The following is an 18,671-nucleotide window of genomic DNA, read 5'->3' as shown; positions in this document are numbered from 1 at the left end:
TCATTTGATTCTAAGAAACCTGACGTGCACATGCAGGGATTCGTTGCAGTTTACTTTCCTTCCCTGTTGTAATGTATGAGTGAATATGAGAAAGCAGAGGTGATGTACAGCAGGCGATTGGAGCGGTGAATAATTAATACCTCGGTTGAACTAAGCCCCCGTGGGACGACCTGAGCTAAGTATGATTTAAATGTGGAGGAGGGGGGGGGCGGACTCGTCCAGCATTTACACAAACCAGTTGAAATATCGGCCAAATTATTTGAATCCGACACGAGCGCTCAATCTCCTCGAGGCAGGAAACCTCGCGTCTCTTGGCCGAAGCTGACGTTGTCATTTCCTCTCTCTGCTCAGGAGCTGTTCCGCATATCCAAGGAGAACTGTGACTTCAAAGTGACAGCCGGGCCGTCCAGCGACGACAAGGGCTCATCAGGAGGAGACAGCGGAGGAAGCTCCCCGTCGCCCTCGTCCCGCGGAGGCAGAGCTCCTCCTCCTGCTCCTCCTCCTCCTGCCAAGAGGCCCAGTGAGTACACACAGCAACAGAGAGGACGACAAACCTGGGACATGTTTTTATTATATTTAAATCATAAACTGTAAATCAAGAGGGACGACACCTCTTAACTTCCCGCTGTCAAAGACTGTGACGGATACAAAGGATAAAAATCACCTGACGTATCTGTGTTTGTTTACAAATATGTTCCAATATGAAGACATAAGAATGTACTTAAAAAAAGTTAATTAATTCAAGTTCTATACATTTGTTTTTTATTTATTTATAGTTACTTACAATAAAGTTGTGTTAAAACTGGGAAAAATCAAGCCTCTTTTACATTTCTTGTCATTAGGGTTTGATAACATCTTAAAATAACTTTTCACGTATTTGTCTATGACATCAGAATCTGGTCGGACTCTTCACTGATCTGTAGTCTCACTTTATCTTATTAATCGGTAACGTTCTCTCTGTTCAGGCAGCGGCGCGACACCCAAACCGAGGGTGGTGAAATCTCAGCCCCGCACCCCCACCTCAGAGGCACCTGCTGCCAAGAAGGTACAGTACAGACACTACAGACATCACAGACGTTCACATAATCGCAGTATCTCTGTCAGACGGTGGTGAAACTGTGGACGTGAGTTGCACAGAAAACAGAAACTCTCCTGTACCGTGATGAACTGAGAGTCGTGTGTTTCCCCAGGTGAAGAAGACTGAGGACGTTCACAGCAACGGACAAAGCAAAACCAAGACCACGTCTCAGCTGCTGCAGCCGAGGAACGACAAGGTGAGTCCAGCAGCTGCTGTCACCACATCTCACTGGGTTCACTGGAACCAGGCCCGAGTGATATGACAGGAAATCTACATGTCAATAATTATCACTTGATTAGTTTGTTTGAATTTAAAGATTTATTAATGTACTTAAAAAGAATAATCACTATATTTATTGATATTTATTGAATCTTAACCGGAACTTTTCTGTGGGAAAAAAAGTGAACATATTTAAAGTTGGTCACAAAAGACTCACTTTATGAAAGAGTGACATTTTATTAGAGCTCAGAAAACGTCCACACCACAGTGTTGATAACAAGTTCTTACATTCATATCAAGTTAAAGCCCCAAACATTTTGCTTGTGACTTTCACATGCTGATTATTTTTATAAATCAGATAAATGTCCCTTTAATATAATAAGTATTTATTTTCTTTCTCCTCTTTCTCCTGAAAAGACTCAGGTTCTTACACAAGCTTTTAAAAGTCCTGATACTTATGATAATGTGAAGCTGAGGAGCCAAAAGACTGAATATAACATTATTTGTAAGATCTTTATTAAAGTATTAACGAGATGCTCCACATTCCTCAGATGTTCCTGCTGGAAAATGACACATGGACTCAAACTAAAAAACAACTTTTTCTCATAATATTATGACTTTATTCCACGAAATCTAAAAATCATTGTTTTATTATTTATACTTATTTTAATTCTGGTTAAACTGTAAAATATAAAATCTCAATTACATTTCTTTGTCATAAAGGTTTGATAATAACATCTTACGAAATATTGACAGTAGTTTTTTTTAAATATATATCAGCCAATGTATTGATATTTATAATTTTGTAGCCCAAAATCTTTCAGGCAGTAAAACTGAAATAAAAGCACAAACCCTCAGCTCGCACACGTTTAGTGACGATAAACCTGGAGTCTGTTTCTTCTCGTGACCGTTTCTGTCTCTTCCCTCCAGACGCTGCTGGACATCTTCAGCGGCGTGAAGCTCTTCCTGCCCGTCTCCGTGCAGGACTTCGACAAACTCCGGCGTTACTTCGTGGCGTACGACGGGGACGTCGTGGAGGACTTTGACTCCGCCTCCGCCACGCACACCATGGCCGAGCCCGAGGAGAACAGCCCGGCCCAGAGAGTCACACCCAGCTGGATCTGGGACTGTATCCGCAAGAGGCGCGTCCTTCCTCCCTGCTAACAACAATGAAACACTCGTTTTTTTACACTGTGTTTACACGCACTGCTCAAATCAGTGTTAAACTACATGAACTGGCTTCATCGGAACGATTCGGGGGGGGGGGGGGGGGTGTCTCCGTGCTTCTCTCCAACAATGATTCCTATTTATTCTTTTAAAGCCTTTGTGGTTTTGTAAGCTTCAAACCAGCCGGGGGCCACTAACAGAAAACATTTACTTTGGGACTTTTACTTTTCTGCTTATTCCAGGTTGTTGGGAAAATGATGAATGTTGGTGACGGATGTAGTTTTTATAACATTTCACTCAGACATGTGGTTACAGCAGCTGCACAGGAAACCACTGAATTGCATTTTACAGAGATCAGGACACAGATAATAGCTGAATTAGGATCATGGGATTAATCAGTAGCACGTTAGTTATTTTTTACAGACAATGTGTGAGAAGTGAAAAACACAGCTCGTGTGGAGAGCGACAATAAATAAATGAGATGCTGATAAATATCAAGAAATGTCTCTGTTACATTATTCTCATGCTTTGATTTGCAGACATGAACTCCGGAGAATGTCCAGAAAATTGGATGTAGATATTTTCTGGAGTTTGTCTTTCACAGTCAGTTTTCTGGCTCCTCTTTCTCATCCTGAGATATTTGTATTCTTCCAGTTTCACATCCGTCAAGTTTTAGAAACGTCTTGATCGCTGTGAAAGTGTCTGGACTTCAGTGCCGGTCTGAAAGTCAGTGATTCAAGAAATAACCAACCCTCTGTTTGTGGAGTCATGTTCTCAAATGTACTAAAATCATATGAGAGGAATAAGTTGTTTTAAAATCCTTTTCTCCTCCTGAACCAAACATTTTTCACTTGGATTTGAAATCACGAGACTCTGGGTACAATCCAATGAGAGGCCACTGGAGCCTCTTGCATCTGAATGGCTTTCAAGGATAATTCAGATTTGCCTTATTTTTTCTTCCCGCGGACACTTCAGGCTATGATGTGGCTTAATTAAACCTTTGAATGTATTAAAGCTCCGAAGAAGCAAAATCCACTTGAACCTGCTCGGCTTCCCCCTGAAAGGCCTGAAAAGGAGAAAGCCCCTCGCTCGCCCCTACTTCCCTCCCTCCCTCTCAACGGGTGAAGAGAAATCTCATAAAAGTATTAATTCTGCTGCAGGCGACTGACGGAGCTTCTCAAAGGAGATTATACGACAGGTTCGTGATCTAAACGGGTCCATTTTCTAGTCTTTTTGATTTGAATAACGACCAAACAAATGATTAAATGTGTGCAAAGGGTTTCAAAGGCACATTTTCTTGCAAATTAGGTTCTTAAACAACCTTTTTTGTTTTTTTACCTTTGATGGGATGTTTTGTCAAAGGATTTTAATTGGCTCTCGTCAGGAATCGGTCTCGTCCCGTTTTCTCTTTCCAGAGGTTCCTTCTTTAGAGCGACTCCACCACTGCAAGTCGAACTGCTCTTTGATGAGACACGGCTGGGAAGACGAAAAAACAAACCTTTAAATCCTTCTCGCTTCTTATGAACATCTTGCTGACAGCGACTGTTGGAATTTATCAAATCAAACAGGAAGATTCCATCTCATTGAGACGCCCTGAGATCTGGTCGTACCCGTCTGGAGGACTTGATCAGCGTGGCCGAGCGCAGACTGGAGCGGCTCACAGCCCCGGCCTCCTCCAGCCGCTCCAGCAGCACTCTGGTTCTGGGGATGTGACCCCACGACGCGCCGAGGCCCGGCTGCACCTCGCCGCTGCCGCGCCTCGTCACGTGGTTGGTTACCTGCGGGCCCACACGCCATTGTGTTCTGTTATATGAGTCAGTGCAGCTTTCCACAGATAATAGAAGCGTTGGAAGAGAGGAAACAAAGTAGGACAAGCAGACTGTCCCACTTGTATTCAAATGGGACATCAAACAACCTGTCAAATTATCTTTATCTCACTTTCAATGACTTGATCTGAGTTGAAAGCTAGTTCTCTTTGGAGCGTGTTTTCTATTGTGATTAGTTCTTTTTATACATAATTATAACCTGAAGTCAGACAAAGCTGTTTTTGTTTTACAACAAATTATTAACCTTGTGTTTTCATCTTCTTGATTTAGTTTTCTTACCAAAAACAAAAGGGAGAAGAAAAAGTAAAGTTTTCATTTGAGCTCTTAAAACAGAGGAAGAGTTGAAAAGGTCGACGGACGCTGCTCCAGATGCACTTTGCATCCGGAGCAGCACCAACACGTCGGGGGGAGGGTCGTCCTTACTAAAGCTGCGATGTTGAAGTCCTTCGCCATCGTCTTCAGAACTCCGGCCACTTGTATCATCAACGACAACCCTGGAGGCACGAGAGGTTGAGCAGAGGTTAGTCTGAGCACACTTCAAATCTCCGTCAGCAACTAAAGCTACAACAATATGTTGTTGTGATTATATTTCTGAATATTCTCAAGGTCGATTCACTTTGTTTTAGCCAGGAAATATTAACATAACACACAAAACTAAGATGATAAACATGGTAAATCTGACCTGCTAATAAAACTACATATAAATCATACAAAGGAAACAATATATACAAATCTTGACAGTACTCTTTTTAATTTTAAATGTTTTTAATTGAAAAATAATCTGCACTTCCTAGTTATTGTTATTATAATAGACAAATGTTAGGGTTTTGTTATAGCTACTGAATAATTTTCAGAAACTGGAAGTTGTTGCCTTTCAAACGAGGTTTCATACATAAAGTGGATTTAAAGAGGTTAAATCAGTATATCATTATATACATATTACAAAGTTTACCCTACTTAAAGCTCAGGAGGGAAATTAAAAATTCAAATTATTTACATATCGCCCGGCAGCAAGTTGCATCTCCAGGTTATTTTTGTAATCTCAGATGTCCCATCTGCTCAGAACGATAAAAGGTTCGCCCAGAGTGAAACCGACATTAGCATCCGATGTCGGCCACCGCCCCAGTCGCACTTTATATTTTGTTACTTTACGTAACAAAATACTTGAGTTCTTCAAGTTTCTGTACAAATAGTGTTGTGCCTTGAATGAGCGGGGAGCTTGTCGTTTCTTTTCTTTTCTTTTCTACAGATTCATGACGGGCGTTAGTACTTTACAGGCTCAGGTGTAAACACGGCCTCAGGTATCAGCAGAGAGAGATATCACCTTCATTCTGTTTGCCTCCCAGCAGAGGAGAGATAACGGCTGACACCGAGTCCACAATCACCGCCTTTACCGAGCCGCCGCCGCCGACTGATGCCTGGTAACAAAATATGACAAAATTACCATTACTCAAGGTTTGATTCGTCGATCACGAAAGGCCCCCCGAGGCACCGCAGGATTGCTGGTGTTGTATTTTAAGCAACAGAAACAAAAAAAAACCTGTGATCGAACCTGCTGAAGCCCGCCGCCGCTCAGCCCGTGCAGACAGTCGAGCAAGGAGAAGACGTCAAACGAGCGGAAGACGTGGATCCTCTGAAGAGCTTCCATCTGGGAAGGGACGGCGTCTCGTTTCAGATTAGTTCACACCACATGTCGTGTAAATGTGTTCAAGGCTCCACTCACCTGCGCCTCGGTGTTGCTGGTTTCAGTTTGCAGCATCTGAAGCAGGCGGCTGGCGCTCAGCCCTCCTGTCGTATCGATGTATATTACACTCTGCTTCAGCCGGTGAGAAATGTGCACTGCGACACCGAAACACACCTAGAAGACATGACAGGCGTGCAGGGGGTGGGGGGGTTGGTTAAAGATAGCAGGCGGCGAGCTGAACGATAACCACGCTACAGAATTACCTCAGCATTATTTCAGCCGGGGGAACATTTTCTCATTCTATAGGAGAAGAGGGAATTTTAAAGAGTGAATTTATGCCAGTGGAATTATCAGTGATGGAGAGGGAAGGTAGGAAATGTTCACCTGAGATTTGCCACTTCCTGGGCCTCCTGACAGCTCTGTTATCTCCCCGGTATACAAGCCCGAATCCAGCAGTTTATCTAAGCTGCGGAAAAACAAGGTGCAATTCATTACTCACAGCTGCCACCGCGCGTAATAAACTATTAAGTCCGAGTGCATCTGCAGAGCCAACACAAGCTGCAGTTGGGTGAACACAACACACAAGCGGAGCCTGCGTCAACTTCCAGGCTGCTCGTTCGATGTCGGGCCAATTCCTAATTTCAGTTGCTATTTGATGGCGTCCTATCAAGCTCTGCCACCGGCTGCGTCTTTTAAACTGAATCCATCAAAATGGATGCTTTTTCCCATTCATCTGTTTCATCTGGGGTGCAGCCTGGACAGGTTGTCAGTCAATCACACGGCACAGGAGGAACATGGAACCTTGTCCAGACGATTAGCCATCAACATTCAGTCGGAGGTTTACTGTTCAGTTATCCTGTGAAATATCCTGTAGCTGTGAATCTGTCCTGAAACTCATGGAGACATAACTCAGGCTGTGGCGAGTTTTCTGGCGTTCGCGTCATGTCTGGATTGATCTGCAGTAAATAAATAAAACTGATTTATCACGTGACTGAAGTTTCACACACACGGGGACAAATTGAAAACTCTACAAAAAGCTCTCGGACCTTCATGTAAGATTATTTGGTCAAACAGCTGCTACCAAGGTCAATTATTCCCTTTGACCCTCCGATATAAATCTGCTGTGTACTTCCTCTTTAACACCACTCTGTTCAATTAAATCCCATTTCACTAAGCATTTTTTATTACGTTCATCTATTTCTTGCAGCGTCGGAGGCTGAGCTCAATTATGAGAAAGTGTTCTGGAAGCTTCAGGCCGATGCACATCTGCAGCAGCCTCGTGCTCCAGCAGGAACGAGCCGAGACACTTAAAGTATCTTTATTGACAGGGATGGAGTGAGCGAGGAGAGGTCTGTGCTTTAGATCCATAACCTTGACAGTCTTGTTACGGCCTCTTTGTTCCTGCGCAGGTAAATCTTCCCCCAACTCCACCTCCAAACACCTCAGGTCATTTATACGTGACCTCTTCCACCCCACCCCCTCGGGTGTATCCACTCTTTTTATGTGTTCACACTGCAAGAAACTTGTGCAATAAATCACCAGAGGTCCATTAATTTCCCCCGGAGCTCGCTGAGCAGAGGCCGGACGGATGTGATGGTGTATTTGTGCTTAATAGAAGGATGTGGACGTTTCTCATTCTCCCTTCAGCAGCCAATAACGTTTTCTCTTCTTATCCGAACCTTCCCCCGATGATTCTGTTTAATGAACAATAGTTCACACAAACTGTTGTGAGCAAAACAATGATCCTGCCAAACAAAGTGCAAAGTGAGTGTCAGGTTTGTTTACAGGCTGTTAGGTCTTCTGAGCGGTTTGCAACTTTTCTTTGAAAGACTAAATGAACAAATACATCTTCGCTTGGAAAACTCTACCACTGGGACTCCAGTAAGCTCCAAAGGGAGTTAACTGGTTTTTTATTAATGTTGCCTAATCTGTGCTTAGTTTCTACAGTAGTTTAATAACTCTTCAACAACTTTGTTTCCCTGCTCTAACCTTCATTTGGAAAATATACTTTAGGAGCCAGTGGTTTAGCACCGTATTTAATTTTGGAAATATTTCTTAGAGGTTACGATATAAAACACAGCTGCATTTCAGGGTTTCAGGTTTATGTTAACATATTTCTTTCGCTCCTTGAAGCTCTAGATGAATGAACGCTGTCAGAACTGTTGTGATGATGCTTGAACCATCTGATCTTTCAGTATTGAAACGTCTTGATCACCTGACAAGTGATCTGCAGTTTGTGGAAGTGCTTCGCCTGCCAACGTGATGATGGATGCGACAGCCTCACAGTTAAATCTATATGATCAAGGTCCTGGAGCCTGGATGTTATGCATCACCGGAGGCCGGCAGTCGGCTGATCGTGGTCCTCATCATCGTCCTCGGCCTGATTGTGAAGAGGAGAATTGGTGAGGAGTGATACTTGGGTTATTCTAGCCATCTGTGACAGTGGCGCAGAGAGAGGAGCAGCGTTGATGAAAACACCAGGTTTCTCTCTTGCAAGGGCTCAGCAGAGTGAAAGTGATTGTCCTTGAAAAGTCACCAATTCTGAATTCCCCATGGGCTGCACTCATCATGTGAGCTGAAAATACTGAGCAGTCCTTGGACCAAAGGTCTTCCTCTTAGAGGATGATTGGACTGAAAGCAGCGGAGAGGTTTTGTTGAGTGCTTCTTTCTTTAGACGGAAAGAACTTTGAAAGATAATTTTACATTCCTGTGTACAGAGATTCACCATCCAGGGCTTTGCCCACCCAGCGTTATCATTTAAAGACGACATATCACGCCACATTTCCAGGTCTTATTCAGCTTTGTATAATCTATAGATCAAAATACTCCATCGTCCATTGGCCTTTACTGCAGCCCCTCAGTTCAGCCTCTGTCAGAAAGTCAGTTGTACCCTTCGTCTCATTAAGGTCTTCCTCCCAGTGATCCCAGTCTTTTTCTGATTGGCCAGCTTCTGGGAAGTGGCCCCTTAACTTTAAGTTCCTCAGCAGCGAAGGCGACAGAGCGGACAGATGTTTGTAGGCATGTGTTCGATCTGACGTCACATCCAGGGCGAAGTCAAGGTCAGATTCCAGAAGACAGAAGTCTGTTGGGCTGCTGGGAGCATTTTAACATGAACTCACATCAAGTCGAATAGCTTTGACCTTGAATACCTGAGACATCTGACATGATATACACAAGATTTACACTTCTAATTCACAGAAATGTCAGAAAATGCAAAATCTCAAAAGGTTGATGAAAGTTAAAAAAACTCCTGGATCCGCCCTCTTGAATAATAACGTCTCCCTTGGCCCAACCCCCCCCCCCCCCCCACCAAGGTTTGAGAAAAGTTGGTGAAGTAGTTTTATTTTTGCAGAATCCTGCTGACAGACAAACGAAAAACTTCCTCGGCAGAGCTAATGATTTAAAAAAACAAAAAAACAATCACAACAAGGTTGACGTGTCGTCTCTAAACAAATAATGGGGATCAGCAGCTTCTTAATTAAAAGAGTCTGGTGTAACAGTGTCTGTTCATTTTAAGGCCGACTAATTAAAGCCACTAACACTGAGCTGCAGAGCTGAATTACTTCTTAGACGAGCATGAAGACAGGTTTTCAGTAACTGTTGTGATTCACTTTTTCACAGTGAAACATCTCCACAGACGTTTTAACATGAAATTAAAGTCATATTGTGACAATATACTATCGCGTCATGACAAAATGAATCTGTAGGCGATAAACCACAATCAACCGTCATTATTCATCCTGCTCGTATGAAAAATGACCACGACAGCTTGGAGATCTGCTAATGTTTGTTCGGTTTTATGTTGTTTTTGTCTTGGCACATATTGTTTGACATTCTGAAAGGCTAAAAATAAATGCGATTCATCATCCATATTAATTATTGTGCAACGTTTGTGTTTTGCTACTCGGAGATATTTGAAATGCAACTTGCATCTGTGGAGTTTGGAGATTTTTTTCCCTGCAGCCAAACACAAAGACATAGATGCATCCTAAAATTTAAAAGGCAGCTACTGTTGTGTGCATAATAATGAAAATAGAGTTCAAGTATATTAAGAGTCCAGCAAAGGTTTAGGTTTTATTTTTTATGATATAGCAGAAAGGTTTTCTTTGAGCTTCTATTAGCTGGGTTAAATAAAAGTAAAATAAAGTTCTTCTTATCGTTGTCTGGGATGAAGTTTCACATTTAGTGTGCAAATATCAAACAGCTTTGATAAGACAAAAGTGTGAACAGCCTTCAGGGCCGAGGGCTTCATGCAGGAAAAGTCTACACTTTACTGTCGTCAGTGAGAATGAGGATGGAAATGTTCATATTAAAATATTTGCATTATTTTCTTTCTTCTCTTCTCAAAGTGATAAAAAATACATCAGTTATCTGCCATATTACCTCTGAGAAGGAAGTTGTGTTTTCACAGTTTGTTAGTTTGTTCCAAGGATTATTAAAAACAACTACTCAGATTTCTGCCAAACTTAGTGGAGGGATGAGGCCTGAGGCCGAGAAGAAGAACCCATTAAACTTTGGTGCCATTGCAGATTTAGCTGTGGAATCCAGGAATTTATTTTCACGTTCACTTTAGATCATTGAATCGCTTACTTTTCTCTGTTAGATATCAACCGTAAGAACCAGACGAGAGTACGATTGTTCGGCCTCAGTGGAGGGATGAGCCGAGGTTGTTATGTTTTCCATAATAATTAGCTTCTATCCAACAGAGAAAACTAGTTTTACACTCAGAATTAGTTAGTAAGGAGAGCAGGAAGTATCCTATTATGCATCAAGAGCGTCTACTCTGCAAAAATACTTGACACATTATACAGTCTAATAGGCACAGATGGTATAAATTAATGCAGTCTCATGAAAGTCCTCCACTATCTCCTGCCTACATGGAAAATATAATGTTCACATTCATTGAAAGTGTTTTATGCATATTTTGTGCATTAAATATACTAAATATTAGATTAAAATATTAGTTTAACTTTAACAGCATCAGCAGCCTGACTCTACAGCCTCTACCTCACCCTACAGCTGAAGTAACATCCCTCATGTAACATGCAATCTTCATGGAGGCAGGATTTATTGCAGGTGTCTTTATTAAGGCAGGTGTCCCTAATAAACTGACACTACACATTTCATTACACCGGCCCTGCATAAACCAAACACCATGGAGACTGTACAAAGTGAAGCTGTGCACAGCAAACAGCCTCATTCATCACTTCTCCTTTTCACCAGGAGAGCGCAGCCAAGACACACACACACACACACACACACACACACACTCAGCTTCACTCCACACGGCTGATTCACTTTCCAACCACTAATCCAAGGCACTGACTAATTCATGAAACCCACTTATAAGAAACACCTGTGCTCATTAATTATGCTCAAGCAGCCAGTTTAACTGGAGAAAAGGTGGCGTCATATAAACCAAACCACGCTGGGCCATTTCACAGATCTGTCCAGAGCAGCCGCCGTCCTCTGCCAGAGAATGTTTCTCCTCTGAAAGTGGAATGATTTGTTATGTGCGGCGCTTTGTGCTACGACTGTGTACAGATGACTCAACTTTGAGATGCCAGCAAACACCTACCACTGCTCCTGAGAGGCCGTGTCTCAGTTTTGCAGGTTAAAGGTGAACTACTGCTGTGACACAAGCTGAGAGCGGTGGGAGTTTTTATCTGTTAAGCCTTTAAATGAAATGTACAGCAGGCGGTGCGGTGGTCGAGTGGTTAATACGGTCGCCTCACATCAGGAGGTTCCTGGGCTCTAACCATCGACTGTAAATTAAGATGGACAACGTGTCCCCACTTGTGTTCACTATCCAGAAATGAAGCTGAAATACCCTGGATATGAACGCTGCCATCTTGTGCCGCTGAAGTTTGGACTCGAGTATCGAGGTCCCTCCCACAAATGTGCTCGACCAATCATGATTCAGTCTCAGCTGTCAATCACGTCGTTTAACCACATTTTTAAAGCGTCATATCAGTTCAAACCAAAACAAACATCAATGTGATGAGAACCTAAATGACCTACAAGATGAAACCATCTTTGTTTGTAAAAAATGTATTTAACGTGAAATTTGACTTGTTATTGTTGTCCATCTACAGCCAACCACCAGGGGGCGATAAAGAGGCTTTTGGCTGTATGTTTGTAGGAGCTGTCATGTCGTCCATCTTTATTTACAGTCTAAGGTTTAAACCTGAAGACTGGCTGGTTAATCAGACACTCTAATTGTCAGCCCTGGGATAAAAAGCGCGACCTGTTCAGGGTGGACCCGCCTCTCGCCAAACGTCAGCTGAGAATAAGCGATTTTGAGTTATAGTCAATGTTATTTGTTGTTTTTAGCGTAGTGTGTTTCGCTGAAGGCAAATTAAAACACAGCAAAACAAAAACAACCAGCACAGAAGTCTAAATCTTTAGCTGCTCAAATGTTTCCTCAGTGGCCGGACCGGAGCCCACAGACCTTTTCTAAGACATCATTGTTCTGCTGTATTTTTAACTACGGCCTCCAGTGCTCCTGATGCACATCCCACCGGCGCAGCTCAATGCAAATTAGATTCTAACAACACCGAGAAGATTTTAGTTTGATAAGAAAAGGGATCGATGCCGAGGTTTCTGGTTACGAACATCTTTGGTAATGTATGATACTATTGATTCTGTTTGTGAAGCTGAAGGCCGACAGCTGCAAACATAATGGAGCCGTCCCCTGCTCTAGTTTAACCATCGTGTCCTTTCATTTTACAAAAAACATCCCAAAACATCACCACTACCACTAATTACACTGCCGGAGAAGCCAGTGTTTGCTTTAACAAGCACCACGACAGACGCGTTCGCCTCTCAACTGAACTCAGGGAAGTGTTTTTTAATCCAATATGTGGAGAGCTGTCCTCAGGAATACATATTTGATTTTTGGAGCCGAACCCTCCTTTAAGCTCCCGTGGCACTGGGCCCAAGGTTTTATGCCCCGGTTCCCCCTGAATGACAAAGCACTGCGCTCTGCTGTGTTTGCAGAATTGTTGTTACCTGGGATTTCCAGTGGAGAGGATGGCTGTTGAGCTCAATAGTTCCTCGTAGAGATCAGCGCCTGACACGGGGAAAGCAGTGTGCTGGGCCAGCAGCACTCGGCGGATGGCAAACAGGGCCTGTAATGGGAGAACGACAGCGGTTGAGGCTCATGGATCATGGATCCTGCGGCGTGGATCAGACACGACACATGTACGGACGCAGCTCGGCCCGCGCTGCCAGATCAGGTCGTTTTTCTGTCCAGCTGGGCCATTGTGTTCATAATCCAGAGGTAGCAGGTGACATGTTGGCTTGTTTGGATGTGATTAGGAGGATTTTTGTAATAATGTCTCCATGTCCACGCTGCCGGTGCTCTCACATATTATTCAGTGAACATGAAGGTACTGGAACTACACTGTAAAAAAACTGTCTCTGCTTTAGGTTTCACATCAAAGCCTTCATTTTGGGTAAAGATTATATAATATCTTTACAAAACTAATAATCATTTTGGCTATTGATTGATTGACTCATTTGTATTTGTACAGTATATTCCAGAAATTAGTGAAAATTGTCTCTCGTTTGTTTTGTCTTTCTTTTCTCTTGTATTAAAGGAAATAGATCATTTAACTGTTTATAACTTCAATGTTTATTGTTGTTGTTACCTTTGTTTGTGTATCTTAAAATACTGTCTTTTTATTCCAAATATGATCAATTATTCAATGCTATTAAACAAATCTGTTTGATGTGATTGTTTTACAACTCGAGTGATGACTCAATCATCAAATTTGATATTGGTGAATATTTCGATCGATTAGTAAAAGTATTTCTTTGCTTTTAACCTTGGCTTCCAAAACAAGGGAAGAAAGTTAATTTACTAGTTTTTGTAGCTGGCATTGTTTTAATGTTGAGTAGAGACGGAGTAAAGGTCTCCTCCAGTATGCGAATGCTGGCATGAATATTGCATCCAGTCAGATGTGGTGTGAGGCATCGAGCCAATCCTCCAGGCATCTAAAACCACACTGTGTCGTTAGCTCGTAGGTTCTGATAACTATCAGCGTAATATCAGCTTTTCATTGTTCTTTGTCTCCTAATTGTTTACCAATGTGAAAACTTTTACTTTACAGAATAAACAATCCAGAAACAATTTGCACTTTGCACAGATAAAGATTTTTATTTTCTAGATTCAAGTTCTACACATTTGGTTTTATTCATTTTTAAAGTAAATGTTACGATTAGACTGTACATCATCAAGCCTCAATTACATTACTTTGTCATAAGGGTTTGATAATAACATGTTAAATATATATATCAGCCGATGTATTAATATATTTTACTCCCTAACGTTGGTATAAGTCCCCAGTATCGGTAAAGCTTTAGCTATCACAGTAAAACTAGCGTGAACATATGCCACCTACAGCCCTGCACCACTTCGGTGGCTGTCTATCACCTGAAATGTTTTTAAAATAAAGAGCATTTTGCTTCATTTCAAATCTCTAAAGGAAGAAAACAACTTAATGAGACGTAGCTGCACGACCAGAGGGATCACGCCTGCTACAAGCAAATAAACGAGCAGCCAATCTGAAATCTGGATCTTACACCAGACATCAGCCTTCTACACGATTACTATACGTTCTCCAACCAGGCCGGGCTGTGGCGTTTTGTGTTGAAAGTGATCAAAGAACACTTAGTGCTGTTTAGCACACTTCCTTTCTGATTAGTCTCTTCCTCCCGGGCAGAGAGGATTTCCTGAGTCCAACAACAGAAATATATTTATTGAAATGAGGCAAATCTGTTGGGTCTCAATTAGTGGGTATTTTTCGGCGCTCCACTTTAGTTTGTGGCCTCACAACACGTCTCTGCTTTCATTTAAAAACCTCGCCTTGCCCAGCTTTAATTGAACTGTAGGAGGCTGCATCAGTCGTAAAAGTGTCGGTGCAGATGACCCCGGCATTGACCTCCTTCCCCGTTGTGTGCGCGAAACAATGGTTCAAATCAACAGCGGGAGTCTGACCGAGCAGAGGGAGGCGGGGTATCGGATCAGGGGAAGCCTGCGGGCGGAACAGGCAGGTCAGGAACACTGGGCTCAGTCAATTGGATGAATGTAAACCTGCTACAGGCGGTGAATTAAAGAAAGAAGAATATTCACAAAACACACACAATGATCTCATGGGAGGAGAGCGGTCTCAATCCGTGGTGATTTCTTTAACAATGTAAAAATTCACATCAACTCCTGCAACTAAAATATGGAAAAGAAAATATGCGGTGACAGGAGTTCTCTCATAAATCTCTTTCATAATAAATTAGCCATTTAATCTGTTGAGATTTCATAATCAATTTTCTATCCATGTCCAGGTTACATGTATCGACCATGGAGCTTGTGTTAGTGACTTAAAAGGTGACAAATTATGTATTTTGCCCACGAAGGGATTAACTTGTACCTACATTTTTAATCTCTACAGGGAGATAAAGACATGTAGAGAGAATAAAAAGATTAAAAGAGTATGGAGACAGTATGATGTGTTCCACACTTGTAATAAATCAGTTATTTAATCTCTTGGGATCTGTAAATTAATTCCTTATACTCATCCTCATTCATTGTTATGTAACAATAATATGTGGGTTGCCTTCTACACCTCTGTCCACCCACACAATTATTTTCTGATATACTTTTGTCTTCCTGCACCTTCTTCCTGATTATCTGCACTTTTGTTTCACAGATGAAGTTTGGTAGAAATCACTTTTTATGAGATTTAAAGAAATGTGGTTTCCAAGTATCTGCCCATGAGGTCAGAACTGAGTTAGACACTTTTTAATTCATTCTGCTTTTTCTTCATGGTTCTCACTGAGGAATAATTTAGAGCTGAAAGAAGCTGCTTCTCTTTCAAACAGATAATGAAGGACTCTGAGCCAATAAGGAGATTTTTCTATTGTTTATCATTTACTGTGTGTAAACTACTGTTTATAAAATACCATTTTTTATTCGCCATGTGGAAGATTTATCTTTAAACATTCACTAGTCTGTGCAAAAGTTTGAATACTTAACTCAGTCGTCACATAGTTTCAGTTTCTTAACTGTACATTTGTACTCAGAAATAACTTGAGTAATTGATCCGATTGGGCTTTGATTTCTCTTTCAGCTCAGCAGACGTAAAGTTTTATCTCAAAGTTTTCTTGGTCTTCGTGATCTTATCTCGACATCTGTGATTTCTGACATTTACAACAGAGGAAGTCAGAGAACTCATAAGCTTTGGAAATGTCAACCCAACATGTCGATTAAGGCCTAATAAGTTATTAAAGGTCTGAGTGTTTATTCACATTTGCACTTGCAACAATAATTATTATTTTTTCAGTTTTAAGTTAATGTTGTAAAAATAACAAGTTTTCTATTTGCCGCAGGGTTTGCATTTACTTCATTTTACATGACAACATTTTTTTTTTTTTTTTAAATGTGCAATTTTCCCAGGAGGAGCTAAACTTGTGCCTCCATCTGTTCTCTACAGGAAAAAGAAGAAATTATAAAAAAAATACAATAAAATATACAGAAAAGAACAGGAAGCAAATGTGATCTTCAACCTTGAATTGAACGTCTGCTGTGAAACAATTTCGCCTGGCTTCTCAACCACCTGACCTGGCTTTCCAAGGGTATGTATAACAAGCCCTGTGGGAGGTCTGCTTACATTAAGCATGGCTCTGTTTTTTAATTATAGGCCACCTAATATAACCCACTTACACAATGAGAAGCTCATGCTGCATGTGGGTGGAAGTGTCTCAGAACAACGTGATGCTGGTCAGGGCCTGAACCTCCCACTCTCCTCCGTTTGTGCCAAGTATAAAAATGTGGGTGTCTTTTATTTTCACTTAATTTTCTTTTTTCTAACAGCGCAAACGAAAACTATGAATGTGATTTATTTAAAGGGAAGTAATGAAGTTTGTCCTGAGTGATTAGCTGTTCCATGTTGAAGGGACTTGAATGAAGCAGCTCTATACTGTTGCATGTTTAATTTATTGGACAGCTCGTGCATTTCCTGCGTGTGTAGAACCGAATCTGGCAACATTCATTCTCAGGATGTTTACACTGACATGCAGAGTTTTCAGGGTCCTTTGCCTCAGTAACTGAGCACGTGTTTAATTCATGTAGGGTTTAAATACCTTATACGACGCGGAACATTTCTGAGCCAGCTCCTCAATGTCGGAGGAGACCAGGTCCTCCACTGTGGAAACAAGAAACAAAGTTTACTCCTGTTCAGACTGTACACTTCATAGACTGTTTATAAAGATGGACGACAGGACAGCTCCCGAAAGTGAAGGCGTCTCAATCCCCCTCTCGAATATGAGCTTTTATAGGTACTGATTGGCAAAGGGCATGGATATTACTATATATATTCTGTATAAGCTGTAAGATTAAAGAACTACACATTACAATTGTACACAATATACACCCAACAAATCTCTTTCCAAATTCTTTGCAATGATGCTCCAGAATCCTTAAGGCATCTTCTTTACCATTTTATATGTTCAGTTACTTTTTGGACTCGATTGAAGGATTAAATATTGTGTAAAACTGATCATAATATTGAAATTGATTAACAAAAAAAGGTATTCACATGTTTTAAATAAACAAAACATTGAATTCAGCCTAAACTTATCATTCTATTTGGTAAATTTTGCTGACATAAATTCAGAGTAACCAAACTTACTCCCAACGACACAGGTTTTTTAATGTGAATTTAAGGACGATATTAAAACTATCAAACTTATCAACACACAAAAAGTAATAAAACTGTCAATGTCATAATCGCTTGGGAAGGAAATCTATCCATATGTGTTTATTTATTTATTATCTTATTTATGTGCACATATGTTTGATTCATTGAGCAGTGTCTTTCAATGTTTTTTCAATAAAACATAATAAATCAAAACATAAAATGTCTTTATAGTGGGAGGAAGAGGAGGTTTGTATTGACAGGCGATGGTGCAGCTCTGAAACTCTTAATGAGCTTTTCACACTTGTCTCCTGTTTATAGGCTTATTGTTGTTATATTATATTTAGTACTTTACTGTGTGTTCTGGTGCTTTATTGCAATTTGCTGCCATTTCAACTCTTTGTATCTGTTTTATTGTTACTTAGCTCCATCTATTTATCCATCTATTGCACATATATTGATATCCTTCATATTTAATGTGTAACTTCCTCTCGAGGCTGATCTTGTCCTTTAAGTCTCCATCTGTCTCCTCATCACTGAACTTTCTCTCTAGTTGCTTGTGTTCTCTGTCCTTCACCACGACACCTCAGCTGATCCCTGGTGAGATGAAGACCTCCCTGACAACCTACTGACAGACACAGACACGTCAACTGACCTGTTTTGATGTCGGCAGCTCGCAGGTCTCGTATTAAATCCTCCTCCAGTCCAGGACACATCCCAGCTCTCAGCACCACCATGGTCTGACTCCTGCTAGCTAACAGCTAACAGCTAACACTTGTTTGTGTGTGTGTGTTAGCTTAGTGGCTAACCTGCGCAGCTAACTTCGTCCACCCGTCGTTAGTTTGTATGAACGACTTTTCCTCTGCGTCAGAACTTTAGACTCAACCTAACTTTAGTCTTTATTAAACTTTAAACGATGTTAATGTCGCTACAACAAGTTCAACGCTGTGTGAACATAAACAGGAGGATGTAAACAAACATGCGCCTCCGGCTTGCCGTAGTGA

At 41.4% G+C, this 18,671-nt stretch overlaps 2 protein-coding genes across 5 annotated transcripts in view; one reads left to right on the top strand and one right to left on the bottom strand.

The window, feature by feature from the left end:
• lig3 (ligase III, DNA, ATP-dependent) overlaps window positions 1-2,962 on the top strand; it is a 17,017-nt gene extending 14,055 nt beyond the window's left edge. Inside the window, exons 18-21 of the mRNA XM_034605985.1 lie at window positions 352-520; window positions 966-1,045; window positions 1,191-1,274; window positions 2,228-2,962. Of these exons, the coding sequence (XP_034461876.1) occupies window positions 352-520; window positions 966-1,045; window positions 1,191-1,274; window positions 2,228-2,461 (567 nt within the window). The 3' untranslated portion in view covers window positions 2,462-2,962. The remainder of the gene's footprint in view (window positions 1-351; window positions 521-965; window positions 1,046-1,190; window positions 1,275-2,227) is intronic.
• On the bottom strand, window positions 2,320-18,671 carry rad51d (RAD51 paralog D). 4 transcript variants are annotated; one of them, XM_034605987.1, is made up of 11 exons: window positions 18,323-18,404; window positions 17,114-17,175; window positions 12,986-13,104; window positions 6,359-6,440; window positions 6,014-6,148; window positions 5,843-5,938; window positions 5,615-5,708; window positions 4,714-4,784; window positions 4,075-4,242; window positions 3,803-3,940; window positions 2,320-2,454 (listed from the first exon to the last, which is right to left on the bottom strand). In XM_034605987.1, the coding sequence occupies exons 1-10, from the start codon at window positions 18,402-18,404 to the stop codon at window positions 3,845-3,847; spliced, it is 1,005 nt and encodes a 334-aa protein (XP_034461878.1). In that variant the 3' UTR covers window positions 2,320-2,454; window positions 3,803-3,844. The 4 variants fall into 4 exon arrangements, with proteins under 4 accessions (XP_034461878.1, XP_034461877.1, XP_034461879.1 ...); XM_034605986.1 differs by having other exon boundaries at window positions 2,321-2,457; window positions 18,323-18,671; XM_034605988.1 differs by lacking the exon at window positions 2,320-2,454 and adding an exon at window positions 3,200-3,530.

Source organism: Hippoglossus hippoglossus, chromosome 14, assembly GCF_009819705.1.
Source record: "Hippoglossus hippoglossus isolate fHipHip1 chromosome 14, fHipHip1.pri, whole genome shotgun sequence".
NCBI classification, from domain to species: Eukaryota; Metazoa; Chordata; class Actinopteri; order Pleuronectiformes; family Pleuronectidae; genus Hippoglossus; species Hippoglossus hippoglossus.
This window is presented reverse-complemented; position numbering and strand designations above follow the sequence as displayed.

Bases quoted from the DNA above. Each gene is read 5' to 3' on its own strand.
- rad51d (XM_034605986.1), bottom strand. From the start codon at position 18,404: ATGGTGGTGCTGAGAGCTGGGATGTGTCCTGGACTGGAGGAGGATTTA. The intron at 13,105-17,113 runs GTATTTAAACCC...CTCCCATTACAG, and splicing joins AATGTTCCGCGTCGTATAAG to GCCCTGTTTGCCATCCGCCG. The intron at 4,785-5,614 runs GTGATATCTCTC...TCGTGCCTCCAG, and splicing joins GGGAGGCAAACAGAATGAAG to GGTTGTCGTTGATGATACAA.